At 50.8% G+C, this 17,742-nt stretch overlaps 2 protein-coding genes across 4 annotated transcripts in view; one reads left to right on the top strand and one right to left on the bottom strand.

The window, feature by feature from the left end:
• Positions 1-27: 27 nt before the first annotated feature.
• LOC132339362 (retinol dehydrogenase 8-like) lies at positions 28-2,431 on the top strand. Its single transcript, XM_059869574.1, has 6 exons — positions 28-124; positions 196-357; positions 797-976; positions 1,048-1,141; positions 1,226-1,409; positions 2,003-2,431. The coding sequence occupies exons 1-6, from the start codon at positions 28-30 to the stop codon at positions 2,240-2,242; spliced, it is 957 nt and encodes a 318-aa protein (XP_059725557.1). The 3' UTR covers positions 2,243-2,431.
• Positions 2,432-5,760: 3,329 nt separating this feature from the next.
• The window catches only part of IKZF3 (IKAROS family zinc finger 3), a 35,426-nt gene continuing 23,444 nt past the window's right edge, over positions 5,761-17,742 (bottom strand). For all 3 annotated transcript variants that reach the window (XM_059869236.1, XM_059869235.1, XM_059869237.1), the window contains 2 exons: positions 12,848-12,964; positions 5,761-8,247 (listed from right to left, as the gene is read on the bottom strand). In XM_059869236.1, coding sequence (XP_059725219.1) covers positions 7,541-8,247; positions 12,848-12,964 — 824 coding nt within the window. In that variant the 3' untranslated portion in view covers positions 5,761-7,540. The remainder of the gene's footprint in view (positions 8,248-12,847; positions 12,965-17,742) is intronic.

Here is a 17,742-nt window from a genome sequence, read left to right as displayed (position 1 = left end):
TGGGACGCGGGTGGAGGAGGCCGTGCCATGGCTCCCAAGACGGTGCTGATCACCGGCTGCTCCTCGGGCATCGGGCTGGCGCTGGCCGTGCGGCTGGCGAGGGACAAACAGCGCCGCTTCCGAGGTGAGCGGGGCGGAGGGACCCCCCCAGCCCCCGGGGAGAGCCCGCGGGGGCTGAGCCGCCTGTGCCCGCAGTCATCGCCACCATGAGGAACACGGGCAGGAGCGGAGCGCTGGCGGCGGCGGCGGGGCCGGCGCTGGGCCGGACGCTGGAGATCAAACAGCTGGACGTGTGTGATGAGAGCTCCATCCGCGCCTGCCTCGACAGCATCCCCGGGCGCCACGTCGATATCCTGGGTGAGCCCCGGGATTCCCGTCCCAGCCGGCACCCTCCATGGTGGGGACCCCTTGTTCCGTGCCGGGGACCATTTGTGCTCCCTCCGTGCCAGGGACACCTCATGGCCCTGACCCCGTGCAGCGGGGACTGTCCGTGCCAGGGACCCCCCGCACCAGGGACCCTCTGTGCTGGGACATTCCCTCTACCAGGGACCCTCCAAACTTGGGACATCCCGTTCTGGGGACACTCCAAGCACTGTGCTAGGGGTCCCTCATGCACAAGGGACCCCCTGACCCCACACACAAGTGACTCTCTACACCAGAGTCACCCTGCACCAGGGACCCTCCACACCCAGGACATCCCATGCTGGGGACACTCCGAGAAGCAAGGACCCCCCCATGCCCAGGGTGTGGGATCCCCTGCCCAGGGCACACCCCACTGATGCCCCCTGCCCCACAGTCAGCAATGCCGGGGTGGGCATGGCGGGACCCCTGGAGTGCCAGAGCCTGGCAGCCATGCAGAGCCTCATGGACACCAACTTCTTCGGCCTCGTCCGCCTGGTCAAGGAGGTGCTGCCCGACATGAAGCGGCGCCGCGGGGGCCACATCGTCGTCATCAGCAGCATCATGGGCCTGCAGGGTAGGGGAAAATGGGGTGTCCTGGGGGGACCAGCCCCACCCAGCCCTGACTGGAGCTCCCCAACCATGCAGGCATCGTCTTCAATGACATCTACTCGGCCTCCAAGTTCGCCGTGGAGGGTTTCTGCGAGAGCCTGGTGGTGCAGGCGCTGCGCTTCAACGTGGCGTGAGTGTGGGGGCAGGTGGCCCTGCCGGCCCTGGGGGCAGGGGTCCGGGGGTGCCCAGTGCCCAGTGCCCCATCCCTGGGCAGGATCAGCCTGGTGGAGCCGGGGCCGGTGATGACGGAATTCGAGACGAAGTTGTACGAGGAAGCCGAACGCGCCGACTACTCACGGACAGACCCCGAGACAGCCGAAATCTTCACCAAGCTCTACCTGAGGAACTCCAGGGATGTCTTCACCAGCCTGGGCCAAACCCCCGAGGACATCGCAGAGGTGACAGGCGCGCAGGGGGTCCCAGTGGGTTGGGGCTGGGCTGGACACAGGTGTTAATTAGCCCTGACAAGGAACAGCAATGCCCAGCCAGAAGTGGGGCAGCTGACGCCCGGACAGCTCCATCCTGATGGGGCTGAGCCTGGCTGGGAATGGGAATAGGAATGGTGGTGGGATGGGAATGTGGATGGGAATAATATGGGAAGGAACTGAGGATGGCGGTGGGAGGAAATGGAATGGGAATGAGAAGGGGTGGAGATAGGGGTAGGAAGGGATGGGGTGGGATAGGATAAAGATAGGGATAGAATGGGAAGGAGTTGGGGATGGGATAGGAATGGTGATGGGGTGAGGTGGGATGGATTAGAGATAGGATGGCAAGGGCTTGGGGATAGGAAGTGAACGAGAAAGAGATGGGATGGGAATGGGGATAGGAGGAGAATGGGAAGGGAGGGGATGGAAATGTGAATGCGGATAGAGGTGCAGATGGAGATAGGATGCAGACAGGGTTCAGAGGGGACAGAGGTGGGATGGCAGTGGTGGTGGGCTGGGCTGGGGCTGTGGGGACAGGAAGGGGACAATCCCATGCCCACGTGCAGCACACCCTGCGGGTGATCGAGGCGGCCCGGCCGCCGTTCCGGCACCAGACCAACGTGGCGTACACGCCCATGGCTGCCCTCAAACACGCCGACCCCAGCGGCGCCCTCATCACCGACGCCTTCTACCAGCTGGTGTTCAAGTACGACGCCGTGCTGCGCTTCGGCCTCCGCGCCATCCGCCTGCTCCGCTGGAAGGCACAGAAGGTCAAGGCGGGCGCGCGGCTCCTGGGCTTCAAATAAACCCTTGTGGCTCCTGGGCACTGCCCAGCCCATCCCGGGGGTAAAGGGGCAGGACTCATGCAGGGTTTCGCTTCCCGTTCCCGGCTTGAAATAGCTGCCACATTAAAATGGGGAGGGTATTTATATCCAGCGCCGGGTGAGCAATGCAGAGCAGCTTCCTCCGGGAGTGCAGCGGCCGTGACGGGGCTGGGAAGGGCTGGCAGCTGCCCCCTGCCTGCCTCCTGCTCCCCCGGGGGCACCTGTGCCTCTGACCCCCGGGCATGTGACACCCAGGGGACCTCACCCTGTCACCCCCTGGTGCTGCATCCTCCTTCCTCCAGCACTGCTGTGGGGTCGGGAATGTCCCATGGTGGGGGGCTCTGTGTCACCCCTGTCTGGGGCACTGGGGTGACACAGGGGGTGCAGGAGCTGTTGGGAGGATGGAGAGCAGAGTGACAGGGGTGTGTAGTGTGTTCAGAGGGGCACAGGGGAGGCATTTGGGGTGCAGGGTGGGTGCAAGGGTGCCCAGCAGCTCACGCTGCCCCAGGGGCTCCCCCCTTCCAGCTCTCTGTGGGTGACAGCAGGGTGGGTTCACCCTGGGTACTGGTGTGTGGGTGCTTGGCGTGACAGCACCGAGAGGTGAGAGCAGGGGGAAACCACAGGAGGCCCGGCATGAATCAGTCCCGCTGCTCAGAAACCTTCCTGGCTCCCCCTGCACTCCCTGGAGCAGCCCTCGGAGCCCTGGAGGGACCCCCAGCCTCAGGTGAGGCTGGATGGAAGCGGCTGCAGCTCCGTGTGCCTCCCACGTGGCCTCTCCGGGACCGTGGGGACAGGATGGAGGTGGGGAAGGAAATATTTTTGCATTATCCCCCCTTTTCGCACGAGTTAGTGGCAAAGCAGCGGTGGGACCGTGGCCCCGGAGTGATGGCAGCACCTGTGGGACGTGCAGGGGTGACATCAAAGTGGTGACAGTGTCGCTGCCTCCCCCCTCTGCGGTTTCTGCAGATTTGACTAACTTTCTCCGCTTGGGGGGCAGGGTGGGGGGGAGGTAGGCGTGACCCTGCCCGGCCCCGGGGAGCAACAAGGGGGAGCCCCGGCACAAAGCCACAGCTGTGGGAAACGGGGCTGAGGGAGGACAAGACCCCCCCTCATACCCCCCCCCTAGCCCCACGGTGTCCCCCAGTGCCCAGGGGAGCAGCAATGGGGCTGGAACTGGGGGAACTGGGGGAGCAGGATGAGCCCCAGCCCCGCTCCCAGCCTTGCTTAGGGCAGTCCAGTGAGCAGAGGGGGGGGAACAGGGAGCTGCTGTGGGTGAGGGAATCCTCAAGAGGTGAGGAGCACCTGGGTGATGTTTGAGATTGAGGAGCGTCACCTCCCACCTGGAGCATCCTCCGTGGCCATGGAGCACCACTTCGAGCCCAGGGCTGTCGCCTCCATGCCACCATCGCCGCAGCCCCGCGGGTTGGAAGTAGATTCTTCTAAAAACAATCGTCTGCTGGGACTTTCCTGTCGCCAGCGTGTGACGATTGCCAGCAGCTCCTCGTGTCCTCGATCCCCCGAGGATTTCGCTGCCAGGTGCCGACTCGCTGCCATGCAAATGTGGCGCCAGATTTAACCCGGCTGGAGGGGCTGGAGGGGCCGGTTCGGCGGCTCCCCGGGGGCTTCACTTCCCTCCCGGCGCAGCGAGGGGGGCATCAGGCGTGACACAAAGCTGCTGTCCCCGTGGTGGTGCCCCGGTGACAGTCACGGCCCTGTCCCCAGCACAGCACCGTGTCCCGGTGGGAGGCGCGGGCTGGGTGCCAGAGCTGGGGGCACTTCCAATGTCCCTTCCCGCTGTCGCCCAGCACAGAGCTGGCTCTGCTCACCCCCTGCCCCCCGGATTTGGGAACCCGACCCACGCGGAGGGTGGGAAAACGCCGCCGGGTCCCCGCCGGGGTGGCGCGGGCTGCGTGACTCAGAGCAGGGCTGGGGAATTGGGACACCGAGGAGGTGGTGGCAGTGACTCAGTGCTCCCCGTCCCCTCCCGGCACCGTCGGGTTTTGGGTGCTGGACGGCTCCCCGCGGGAGCAGGAGCCGGCCGGGATGCTCCAAGGATGCAGACCAGCAGCCGGAAGTTTTATGGGATTTTGTTGTGCGTTAGGAAGCGTGTTTCAACACGACGACAGGAGAAACGAGTTCCTCTGTGCTCTATCACGATTACAGCTATCAGCAGATAAGGATCTCTCTGTCACAACACCAACTGAAGTCTTCTGTAAGCCTTTAAAGGGGTTTGGCTCCAGGCAGGAGAAGGTTGAGGGGTTTTGGATCAAATAAATTCTTATTAAGGGACAAAGCAGGATGGGGAAACGCCGTGGGACTCGCTGTCCGCAGCCCCGAGCCCCCTCTGTCTCACCCAACCCTCGGAGTGTCCCGGCAGCAGCAGGGGAAGAAACCCCTCAGTGTTTGTGTCGCACCCGGGCTGGAAGGAAGTGAAGGGAAAAGAAAAAAAGGATCCTCTGGCTTTCTTTCTTCTCGGCTTTTTTTCGTTTCTGTTTCTCAAGCGTGTCCAGCTCTTTGTGGCAGGAGGTGTCAGGGGGGAATGAAAGAAGCGCGAACAACGTCAGCCGGGTAACGCAGGTGCTAAAAGGGCCGGGGGGTTGGTGTGAGCCCCCACCCTCCTCCGCCGGGATGTTTCCATCTGCCTGACACAGCCCCGGCAGCCCGGGAACCACGAACCCACCCCACAGCCCGAGCGAGGGGCTGAGCTGCCCCCACCCCACAGCTCTCAGGTTCAACCGTTCCTCTGTTAACCAAAACCGTGTCCAACACCATCTTCCAGCAGTCAGAGGAGCAGATGATGTTATTTTACACCTCTGACTGTGTCAGTTACTCTACTGAGTAACAGGTTCTGCTGAGCACAGCCTCCACCACTGCTCAGCACCCCGTGGGGACACAGATTCCATCACACCTGTGGAATTTACAGGAACCCTCAGCACTCATTCTTACTCCTCAGCCAGCTCTGATCACTCCCAGATCTGTTTTCATGGCTGGCAGAGTGGATATTTATTTACTGACATTTTAAAAACTTTAAAAAAACCTTTAAGCACCAGAGTCTCATTTCTTGGTGCTAAAAGCTCCTTCTCTGAGCCTCCCCTGCCCACTCTTGGGGCAGTAAATGGAAAACCAAGTGAGATGGACGCACCAAGGCTCTGGAGAATGCTCCAAACCTGTTCCAGACCAAAATAACCAAGTCAGGAGCAGAATAAATCAGGGTCAGAACCAGTTCCAGTGGTTTTCCCATCTGTTTTCCCACACAAGGTGGTTTCCAGAGCCCCTGAAGATCAGAGACCTGCCCTGGGCCAGCACAGCCCCTCAGCATCCAGACATGGCCTAGTGGGATTCCCATCTCCCAAGCCAGGGCAGCACTGTGGATTCTTAAATGAATCCATTACCCAATCCATTTATAGAAAATAAGATTTTTGGATGGCTCCAGGAGGTCTCTCTCTGTGTGGATTCCTTTAAGAACCTGCCTTTGCCTGCCCTCGAGTCAGGACATCATCATTATTTAAATATTTTATTCATTTATTGACAATTCTTTGGTCTTGAAAACTAAGCCATTGAAAAGCAAGCTTGTCACAAAATTAGAAATTGATAAAGACAACCACAATGTCCTAAAAAATGTCAGACATAGAAATGTCAGGGCAGCAATAGAACCTTCTCTTTGTTCTCTGGGAATTCTCTCACTCCCTTTCCCCCTCTTTTCTGGACCCTAAAGTTTGGCCCTTGGGGCTGATCCTTGGTGGAACTGCAGCCTCCCTCACAGGAGGAGCAATGGTCACATTGTGACACAGCTGTTCACCTGGGGAGAGCCAACACGCACCTTTCTCATGATGGAGCTCTGGGAAACATCCTGAACCTGCTTTACAGCTCCACACATAAGAGCAGAAGAGTTCTCCTCAACCCCAGGGATAGCAGATCCTGGATTTGCACTTCCACAGCACTCTGGATACTCAGACACACTGCAGGCTGATTTATCCCACTCCAAATCCACCTTTAGTGGAAAACATGAATGTAAATTTCTTATTTTGTACCTTAAAATTCAGGGAGGAAATAACTGAGCCAAAAGAATTCAGAGGGAGGGATGAATTTTAGTATTTCTTGACCCTCAGCTCTTTAGCCTCCCCTCAGGGAAGTGATTGGATCACCAGGGATAGCACAAAAGCAACACAGCTCTCAAACCACACAAGGGATGCAGAAAGTCCATCAGAACACTCCTAACTACAGGATACAAAAATATTTTGCAAAGACTAAACCTTCACTCAGCAAAGCCGTTACCAAACCCCTCCCCAGCACAGGGACACCAACACAGCTGTGGGGCCACGGGGAGATTCTGGAACTGTTGTAAAAACCAACTTCAAAGGGATGGCACCTGCTCAGGGTGTGGAGCAGCACCTCCAAAGGCTGTCCTGGTGTGGGTGTGGCTCTCACACCCCTGCCTGGGGTCTCACCTGTCCACAGCCAGCCAGGGCCAACCCATAATGGCACAGCCACATGTCCTGCTGTGGGACAGAGGCACAGCACACAGCACAGCTTCATCCTCGTTCTTGGCAGCCAACAGAAAGGAGGAGTTTCCAGCAATGAAAATTGGGATTTCCTCCAGGCCACATGGATGAGCCAGTTTGGGATACCTCACTGGGTATCCCAAAAATATGTACTGTTAAAAAATCCCAACCCCAAATAGGTTTGATTTCTTATTTTCTTCTTACTGAGTAACTTTAAAGAAAGTCAACAGTGGGGTAAGAAAAATGAAAGTGTGCCACACTCTTGTTAGGGCTTAGGGGAAAAGCTTAAAAGAGAATTAATAATCCCTCCCTTTTCCTGCCCTCATTTTCCTTGTTTTGGTGATGAGCCACTGGGATTATAACTAGGAAAAGCTCCTCCAACACACCTCTGACTATTCACCTGAATGAGCAGGGGAATTGGCATGAAAACCTTTTGTGCTGACTTAAAGCAAACTCTATAAAAACAAACACATGTTAAAAATTGAAAACATCATAAATGGCTCTGAAGTTTCACAAAAAATAAAGTTCATATCAAAACCAGTCTCTGCTCCTGGTGTTTCCCACAGTCCCACTCACCACAGCAGCCAGGCAGAGATGCTACAGAACACTGAATTATCGGGAAAGACAAATTTAAAAAGGCGTCACCTTGTGACACACTTAAAACTGGCCTAGAAAAATACTCAAGAAAATTCCATTATACTAATTAAAACCCCAACCAACCAAGCCTCCCCTCTGACAGAAAACACATCCTTTGACCTTGGAAGAAGAACCGGTCCTTTCACTTGAGCACCACTCTGTGCTCTCCCCGAGCTATGTGCGAGGAGAACTCGTAGCGGTCGTGGCTGCGGTAGCCGCAGACGTTGCACTCGAAGGGGTCGCGGAAGCCGTGGCAGCCCATGTGGATGGTGAACATCACGTAATCCAGGAAGAGCACGCGGCAGTGGTCGCACCGGTAGGCCCCGATGGCCTCCCCTTCCTTGTTGATGACCTTGAAGGCGTCGCGAGGGCAGATGGCGGGAGGCTTGATGATCTCGTAGGGCCTCGGGAAATCCTTCAGGGCCTGGAGGCCGTTGCGGGTGGGAGCCGCCATCACCTGGCTCTGGTGGAAGGTGGGGTTGGGCCTCTCCTCGTGGTTGCTGTCAGTGTCTGTGGAGTCGTGGCCGCTGTTGTTGGGGGAAAGGCCCCTGTCGGATGACAGGCTCTTGTCCCTGAGGTGGCTCTTCTCGGGCTCGGGCGCGGTGCCGTTGGGGACGTTGGGGACGTCGGCGCGGGGCAGCGGCAGCGGGTACAGGCTGCTGATGACGGGCACCATCTCGGCCGTGGGTGCTGGGGGGGTCTGCACGAGCGGGCGCAGGGCCTCGGCCCCCAGGTAGGTGATGGCGTTGTTGATGGCCTGGTCCATCATGCGCCCGTGCATCAGCTCGCTCTCCTTCTCGTACAGGAAACTGGAGTTATAATTGACATCGAAGCTGGGGCGTTTCTCACCTGCCAGAGATCAGAGGTGATAATTACCTGAGTGGGTAAATGTCAGGATTCAAGACATCCCTCTGGCTGTCCTGGATTGCCCAAACCCCTGCCAGGGGGCTCAGAGACCCTGACACAGAGCCCAAGACAACTGCGATTTTGATTATGACCATGGAAAAAAATTACCAACCTTATATGAGGATCTGCACGCCACGAAAGTCTAAGTAGATAATAGGTTGTTTGTCACGGGGTGAAAAAATAGATTTTTTGGGGTTTTTAGAACAGGGGTTTGGGGGGCAAGATGGAGGAATCTGGGTGTGTCCAGCATTTCTCCTTCTTCTTCTTGGCCTCCATTTTCTGCTGTGATGGTGGCACTTTTAGATTGGTTTAGAGTAGAAGCTCACTGTCTAATATAGGTGATGGGTATTGGGAAGTTATTGTAAATAATGTACATGTAGTTTTTAGTACAAAAAGGTAACTCCACCCTGAGGGTGGTCAGTGTGCCTCTGTCTGACCTGCTGAACGGACCTCAGCGTGTCAGAGAAATAATTTTATGGATAAGAAACAATAAACAACCTTGAGAACGAGCACTGAAGAGTTCTGACTCCTTCTTCAACTGCCAGGCTGGGAAAAGAAACTTTCTAACACATCTCAGGGTCACTCTGACCAGCAGAAGTCCCAAGAGGTAAAGAGCTGTTTAAACCCTGTGATGACTTTTCTAAAGGGCAGAAATCTCTGGGAATGGGGCATGATATGTTCTCTGCTGAAAGAGGCTGTTCTTAGACATGAGCACCTTTTGGCTGGGGTATTTGTTTTTTTCATATTTTTTTAAATCTCAGGCTTAGAAGCAAACCAGTCTAACAGAGGAGGTGGTGAGGGTACCTTCTGAGAGATTCATCTTTGACAAGTCCTTGGACAATGAAGTTGGTTTTCCCCACTAACCTTTGACAACTACAGCTTCCTCTGCACCACACCTGGCTTCTTGGACCTCTACACAGGCATTCAGGTAATCTAATGCTGGCAGATATAAATATAGATATAAACCCCCCACAGTTAGGGTCACTAGATACAGGGTTAGTGGGAAAAAAAGTTTCCTTCTGGGTGTGCTGGGGCTTGGAAAGCTCTGGACTGGACAGAAGTGGAGGAGAGTGCACCTGAAATGCTGCTCACACCTCTCTGGGCAGCACAGTACAACTCCTGTTCTCTGTGCCAGCTGCAAGGAGGAAATAAATTGCACCCCAAAAACACTAAAAACATTTTGGAGGTGAATGTCTAGAAATAAGTAACTGAATTCTGTGGTTACTAAAAGCATAAAATTGTTCATAGCTTAAAAAAAATACAAGAAAAAAGACCAGATGAAAGGTTTCACATGCAAGTGACTCGCAAACATTAAATCCACGAATCTCTTAGTTACGGTAACTGAGTGGTGCAGATGTTTATCAGTCACCTGTCAACACCCTGACTCAATGTGTATGAAACTCTGGGGTTTCACTGCAGAGGCACAAAACCAGGAGCTCACGTTTACTTTTCTAAAACACTCCAAAAGGTTAAAGAACCACAAGAGTGTAACTGCTTCCAGCCCGCAGCACCACTCGCCGTCCAGCTTCACATGGAAGGAAATAAAATGCTGCAGTATTTTTGGGTGACTCATAAAACCAGCTCCAGGCAAGTGAAAGATGTGAATAAATTGGGATTGAAATAGAAAAAAAATAACAACAAAAGCAAAAATAGGCAAGACTCCCGAAAAATTTTGGTATTAAGAGTTGCTGTTGTGAAGTGAGATAAAGAAACATGATGTATGATCATAGGATTGTGGAATATCCTAACTAGGACCATTGAGTCCAACTCCTGAATGATCACTGAGGGTCTCACAGAGCTCTGTGATTCCTCTGTCCTGGTGGATTTTAAAGTCCCCCAGGAAAAGGCTCTGAGAGGGGCCTGGTGCGGAGGTGAAGAGTCAAATGCAGGATCTGGTGGTCGCTGCCCTTGTGTGGGACTTGTACTGGTGCACATGAGGCAGCTAGTGGGGATGGAAATGTGAAAAATAAAGTGGGTGAGACTCCTGGTGCTTGTCTGAATCTCTGCAGAGCCCTCCAATTATAATAAAGGGGTTTTTCTTCCAATCAATAGACTTCATTCAGAGAAACGAGCCAAACAAAGATGCCTTGTTAGTGTATATCCCTGTCCCTGCTTCCTGACTAAACGAGACATCAGCACTCATTCCCAGATTTCCCAAAGGATCCCTGCACTGGCCTGGCAGATCTGAGCTCTGACAGGGACAGGTCAGAAAGGCACAGGAGTCAGACCAAGGTCGGACAGCCTGCTCCTGGAAACATCCTTCCCAGGGATACAGAGGACTGAGCGGGGAATGTTTGCATGTAATTTAAAAAGAAAAAAAAAATCACACAAGTCTTAGAAAAACAGCAAGTTTCACAAATGGGTAATTTTGTGCCTTTAGGTGATCTCTGATGGGTTCTCCAGCTTCTCCACACAATCACCTGTGTGTGCAGTGCCAGTTCATGCCATCCAGCACTAGCACAAATCCCAGAGGATCTGGGCCACACAGGAACTCTTTGGCTCACAGAGGAAACCCCAAACCCACTCCTTCATGTTAGGCTTATGCTGAGGGGGTGCATCCTGCTGCACAAGTGTTTAATAAAATACATAAAGGTCAAGTTGGTGGTGATTGCACAATGAGAGAGGTGAAAAACTGCTAAAATAGAGGAAGCTAAAGGATTGCAAACCCATTTGCATTAGTATTGCTTTCTGAACCACAGCAAGACATGTAAGGGCCAAGTCCCACAGGTCCAGTTTCAATCCTGAGCACCAAAGAGACTCAGATGGAGTGTACTGGTCTGGCTGTGCAGTGAGGTGACCTTTAGAAAGCCACACTCATGTAAAATAAATAAATAAATGAGACCAGTTTTCAGAGATGAAAGCCTAGTTATACCCACCAAACCCACTAAGAGCTCCATTACCTTCAAAAATTGAGCTGGTTCCCTATGTGGATGCATTCATCTGCACACCTTTACCTGGGATGGACCCAGCTGCTCACCTTCACCTGGATGGATCCAGCTGTGCAGCTTTCCCTGGATGGATCCAGCTGCTCACCTTTAGCTGGATGCATCCATCTGCACAGCTTTACCTGGATGGATCCAGCTGTGCAGCTTTACCTGGATGGATCCAGCTGCTCACCTTTACCTGGATGGATCCAGCTGTGCAGCTTTACCTGGATGGATCCAGCTGCTCACTTTTACCTGGATGGATCCAGCTGTGCAGCTTTACCTGGATGGATCCAGCTGCTCACCTTTATCTGGATAGATCCAGCTGTTCACCTTTAGCTGGATGGATGCAGCTGTGCAGCTTCACCAGGATGGATCCAGCTGCTCACCTTTACCTGGATGGATCCAGCTGCTCACCTTTATCTGGATAGATCCAGCTGCTCACCTTTACCTGGATGGATCCATCTGCTCACCTTTAGCTGGATGGATCCATCTGCTCACCTTTACCTGGATAGATCCATCTGCTCACCTTTAGCTGGATGGATGCAGCTGTGCAGCTTTCCCTGGATGGATCCAGCTGCTCACCTTTACCTGGATGGATCCATCTGCTCACCTTTACCTGGATAGATTCATCTGCTCACCTTTAGCTGGATGGATGCAGCTGTGCAGCTTCACCAGGATGGATCCAGCTGCTCACCTTTACCTTGCTCTGGAGCTGGTGCACTCTGTGCTGGGGGTTTGGCTGCAGCAGCCCTGCCTGCCCTCCCAGCCCACACCTCTCTCACATGAGCCCCACTCAGAGGGTGAACTTTATATTGGGCCATAAAAAAAAAAAACCAACAAACCACTTTTTACCTTATGTGACCCTACAAAGAGCACAAATAAGGCTTCATCAGCACCAATATTATATAACTGCTGACTAAGGGTTTTCCTTAGGACACAGGGCTGAATTTTATTTTCTTTAAAGGCAGGTTGATGAAATAAGACTGGCCAAGAGGGTCAGGTGTTCACTGAAACCCAGAACCTGCCCAACTAGTATTTAGGATCCCCAACATGCAAAACTCTGATCATGTTCAATTAAATGCAAAGAAAATACTATGGAAACATCAGCTTGCTTAAATTACCACAAGAAAGGATTTGATATTTTTTAACCATAGACAAATTTAGTAGAATGACTAAGAGAAATCCAATACTGTTCTGCCTTTAGGCCTTATTCCACACATGAATACTGCAGGAATCTTCAACTCCTGCTGAGAAAACATTAACATTCCTATTCTTTGCCTGTTCTAGATCCTAGCAGAGAACATTTTAAATACATAGGTACAGAAATGGCACGTGGAAGCTCATAAAACATTTTTATAAATCACCTACATAAAGACACAAAGCACAACAGCAGCTTCCATCCAGTTTAAGCAGCCAACAGAATAACTTCATTTTATTTTAATCAACCCCCTACAACAAATTGCCAAAACCCCATCACAAAAATCAGTGCTGCTTTATTTTTTTGTATTAGATACTAAGCTTAAGCAGGATATTTAAAAGAAGCAGAGGCATTGTACTGTTTGTTACCAACCCACACGTATTTAACTGTTGCAGATGAAAAGGGGTTTTGTTCTTACCAATAAATTTCTGAGGCATTGAGCTTTTTCTCTTTGCCACGTTGCTCGCTAGCCTGTCCAGCACAAGGGCTCTTTCAGTCCCCATCTCTGCCTTGATGTGCCTTGCCTCCACGCTGGCTAGGTTGGAAAATGTGAAAAAGAAGGAAAAAAAAGAGAGAGAGAGAAAAAAAAAAAACACGTAGGTGAAAAGGAAAAAAAGAAAGATAAAAAAAAAGGAAGAGCTGACTGGTTTAATCTCCAATCGGCCACATAACTGGAGGAAACAGTTTGGAGATCAAATGCAAAGCTGGTTTTGCTTTTTCTGTCATTCCTGCTCTCTGGGCACCCGTTGTGGTCAGTGGCAGCACAGCCCTGAGCTCACTCGGGGGGGAGCACAAACCAGAACTGTCGTCAGCGAGAGGAAGTAAATGAACTGGCTGGAAGGTTGGTTAAATTGCAGATGGAGACAGAAGCTCTGCTGGCCTTTCTTTTTTATTCTGAGTAAGGCTGGGTGACACCTGCACACTCAGTGTTTCGAGCTGCAGGAGGAGACATTCTGTGTTCTTGTTCAACTTTTCAGATATCAGTCATAGATGTCTTAACGAATCACTAAGAAACTTGTATGATATATATCAGTGTTCCAGTAAAATAAAAGCAATAAAGCCTTTCAAAATTCAAAATTTCTAACTTTTTTTTTCCCCGCCAGGTGTTACTGTCACTTAATATTTTTTTTTCCTAAATGCTACAGCTAAAACTAACTGTGAATGTTTCCTCTGTGTTTTAAAGCTTGTTACAACCTTTCAATTTTCTAATTTTTTGGTAAGTACCTGCACCCTTTGATGACTCCCTTGCGATTGGGCCAATTAAGGCTCTTCCCATTTTCCAGAGCTCTCCTCAGCTGTGCTAAGCAGTGCCCAGCACTGCACAGAAGCTGTGCTTGCTCTCAGCTCCAGGAGGCTGCAGAGGCCTTGAGCTGGAGAGCTGCCACCTCATATCGCTACTACCACACTAATACTGATCGTAACTGCTGTGGCTTCCCCCCCAAACCCTGCTCAAACCTCAACAACACCCATCTGGACTGGTGCTTTTATGTTAAAAATTATAATGAAGAATAAACTCATTGCTAAAAGTACCAGTGGCAGGGATCACTGTGCTGAGAACTGGACACATCTGAATGGATTGTCCAAGTCTGTAGGAGATGGGATCTACAAGGTGAGGACATGATTCTTCTGTGTTTTAAAGCTTGTTACAACCTCCCAAATTTCTAATTTTTGGAAAAGTACCTGTGACCTGTGATGACTCCCTTGGGATTAGGCCAATTAAGGCTCTTCCCATTTTCCAGAGCACCCAGTGAGGGGTGATTTACTTTCCCAAGGTGGTATAAAAGGTTGGATCTCACTGTGAAAGAATCCTGCTTGCTGTGTTACTGTACATACACCAACAAATCTAAATATAGAATCATGGAATGATTTTAGTTGGAAAGGACCTTGAAGATCATCCAGTTCCCGCCCCTGGCATGGTCATGGGCATCTTCCATTATCCCAGGTTGCTCCAAGCCTTGTCCAACCTGGTGCTGGACATTTCCAGGGACAGTCACAGCCTCTTTGGGCAACCTGTGCCAGGACCTCACCACCCTCCCAGGAAGAATTTCTTCCTAACATCCCACCCAACCCTGCCCTCTGGCAGTCTAAAACCATTGTCCCTTCTCCTGTCACTCCCTGCCTGTTTAAAAAATCCTTCTGCCTCCTTTTTATAACCCCCTTAAGGCACTGGTAGGCCAAAATGAGGTCTCCCTGAATACATGAAGCATAACCTAAGTAAGAGACGAGCAGTGCCAGAGGAAAGCAATAGGAACACTTTGATATTTCAGTCCTGCTAAACACAGATTTATTGAGTATCAGACTTCAATTTCTGTTTGCCCAGTAGAGCAAGTGCTGAAAGTGCAGCTTCATCCTTCCCAGCCCTGTGCAGCCTTTCCCTGAGCGTTTCAGTCTGTCCTCTGTACCTGTTTGTCAGTGCTGCTCCTGATAACAGGAGTTTCAGTCAGCACAAACCATGACTCACCAAACCTCAGCCAGAACTATTTGTTCATGTTTGTTCAGCAGTTTGAAAACATGAAGTGTTTCAGAGGTGCTTGGTGCCACAAACACTGGCTACAAATATGAGTCAGGGAGGATGGGATAACAGGGCCTGGCTCTGCTTGGTCACAGCCCTGGAACCTTGGGATGTACGTGACAGCCAGCCCTGTGCAGGCCATGGAGTGCCTCAAAGGTAATAACACACTGCTCTTCTAGTCTCAGTTTTATTCCAAATTACTCCAGTGTGTTTGGAGGTTCCCATAAATATATTCATCCCTGCTCCCAGCATGAAATACCCAGATGTAAGAGCTGCACAAAGTGAGACAAAACACCAGGTTAACTCTGAGGGGAAGGGAGGGAGGTAGAATGTAATCACCTGCTTGGGTTTGGGCCAAAAGCTCTAGTTTGGTCTTGAAAATTACAGGGTTTTTAATTTCAGGACTACAGTTTAATTCTCATGCTCCACAGCCTGGAATATGCATCTTTATATTAAGTTTAGATGACTGTAGTCCAAGGTTTGAACTGCCCCCAAACCCAAAGCCTCATAATCTTGGCTGGATCATTGCACAAGTCATTAACAGCAGTAATCTGAATTTTAAAAACCCCAACAAATGGTGTACTCACAAATGTATTTTTTTCTTTGCAAAGAAAAAAGAAAGAAAACACAATTCACTCATATCATAAAGGCAGTTCCCTGATCCCTTCCAGTTCTTTGTTTTTATAATTTTGTTGTTCTAGTTCCTCTTTTCCTCCAGGAAAAGTCTTTACTTCCAGGAGCTGCACTCTGAGGACCCATGTGCTGCTCTAGTAAAGCTTTAATTCCACATTTTCAGGGTGTTTTTCCTTATCCTGACAGGACTCAGCTCAGAGCTGCTGCCAGCCCTCCCAGCCCCAGGAGCACTCTGGAAGCTGCACGTAGCACATCAGGGGTGACTTGTCAACATTATTTATGTGCCACCAAGGGAACTTTAATTGTTAAATTAATGTCAGGAGGGCAGATGAGGGCTTCCTGCAGGAATAACAGAGCCTTTCCTCAGAGGAGATCTGCAGAGACAGTAACTATTGACCTACATAACATGCTCTGGGACTTCTGTAGAATCCATCTTGCAGCTTCATGGTTCTCTGCCCTTTTACTTTAATGCTGAGGGTCTTTGCCTTCACATTAAGATTTTTGACTCCTTGCTACTGGCTATTTTTTCCTAAAGAAAAAATAATCTTTATTTATGGGCCACAAAAGGTCTTTGATGACATTTCCACAACCTGGCCTTAGGGAAACAATGTCTGCTCCCAGTAAGATGAAGGTGGTTATACAGGTTCTCATCAACAGCAGTGCTCTCTGTACCCAGAAACTAACTGAAAATTATCTCATCCAATTTTTTCTTCTGGATCACATATTAAACAATCCAAGAATAATATTTGGCATTTAGGAAAAAGTTTTTTAATCACTCCAAATTCTCTAAAGTCTTCTCAAATATAGAGAGGTAATCACACTCTGTGTCCCTCTTCAATTATCTTCCCTCTGGATGATTCCACTGCACATGGTGATTTAAATAACTAATTATCTCACTGTAACATAGATCTTAAAATAAAATTCAGGCTGGACTAACAGAAATGGTCAAGTGCTTTGCTCAAAATCACACTGAGAAAAAAACAAATAGAGAAAATGAGAAAATCCAGACTTCCAAAGCACTGAACAGCAGCCTGGGATCTTGGGTTATCCTGCAAGCTCAGGGCTCTGATGGCTCAACTGCAGGGCCAGAAAGCAAAAAAAAAAAAAAAAAAAAAAAAAAAAAAGGATGCTGAAAGAAGCTCTGCAGCTCAGAAAAATCCCCTGTCCCTCTTGGTCAGATCTGATCAGTGGATCTGGAATTACATGCCAAGGTGAGCTCCTAAGCATGGAATTTTCTCTGGTGTAAAGATGGGGTTGATCTCACCACTTTTACAGCTCTCTCCTGCCCAGCCAGCACCAGGGCTGAGGATGGGCTTCCCTGACCCCCCTGAGAGGTCTCCATGCTGCTCCCAGTGCTGCTGCCTGGCTCAGTGTACATTTCAGGTGTAATCCTGCCTGGATAAAGCACTTCCAGAGGACTGTTTTCCTGCCACTGTGAATTATCCATGAGGAAGGACTCTTTAGGTTGTCCTGTGAGTGCTGGGTGAGGAGCCAACTCTCCAAAAGGTGCTGTCCCCTGGCCATCATGGGTTCCCTAAGTGGTTTGGGTTGGGAGGAACCTTAAAGATCACCTTGCACCACCCTCCTGCCATGGACAGGGACACTTTCCTCTAGCCCAAGTTGTTCCAAGCCTTGTCCAACCTGGCCTTGAATGCTTCCAGGGATGGGACATCCATCTCTGGGCCACCATGTCACCCTGTAGCTGGAGAGAGAGCTGCTGCTGTCCCAGCCCCAAGCACACACCAACACTCACCCTGCACTGAGCTGTTCCCATAGTGTGGTTTCTGCCACACCAACCAATGTGAGTAGAATTTTTAGAATGTGCAGATAATGTTAGCAAAGCCCTCAAGTACAGAGCTGAAATTAGAGGCATTGTTTCCTGTAGCATCTCTGTGTGGTCACTCTAGAAGGGAGAGTGGAACGGAGTTGGGTGATTGTGCAACGAGAGCAATGTGAGAGAGATGGTTATCAGGGACAATGCTCCAACTATATTGTTACATGAAACTTCTCTTTTAGAAACATTTCCACATTTAGAACGTGCAAGCATGGCACTGAAAGGTAAATAGAATGGCTACTACTGTCCTGATGCTTTTAAATATTTTAATCAGTTAGGAATGGTGGCATGTAGAGCACTTTTGTGTCTAAAGATGGCTCCATGTGAGAATTGT

The sequence above is a fragment of the Haemorhous mexicanus genome, chromosome 28 (genome assembly GCF_027477595.1).
Source record: "Haemorhous mexicanus isolate bHaeMex1 chromosome 28, bHaeMex1.pri, whole genome shotgun sequence".
NCBI classification, from domain to species: domain Eukaryota; kingdom Metazoa; phylum Chordata; class Aves; order Passeriformes; family Fringillidae; genus Haemorhous; species Haemorhous mexicanus.
Note: the sequence above shows the minus strand (reverse complement) of the source record. Positions and strands in the feature narration are given on the sequence as shown.

Coding starts and splice junctions, on each gene's coding strand:
- LOC132339362 (XM_059869574.1), top strand. CDS start 28: ATGGCTCCCAAGACGGTGCTGATCACCGGCTGCTCCTCGGGCATCGGG. Junction 125..195: donor CAAACAGCGCCGCTTCCGAG/GTGAGCGGGGCG, acceptor CTGTGCCCGCAG/TCATCGCCACCATGAGGAAC. Junction 1,410..2,002: donor CCCCCGAGGACATCGCAGAG/GTGACAGGCGCG, acceptor GCCCACGTGCAG/CACACCCTGCGGGTGATCGA.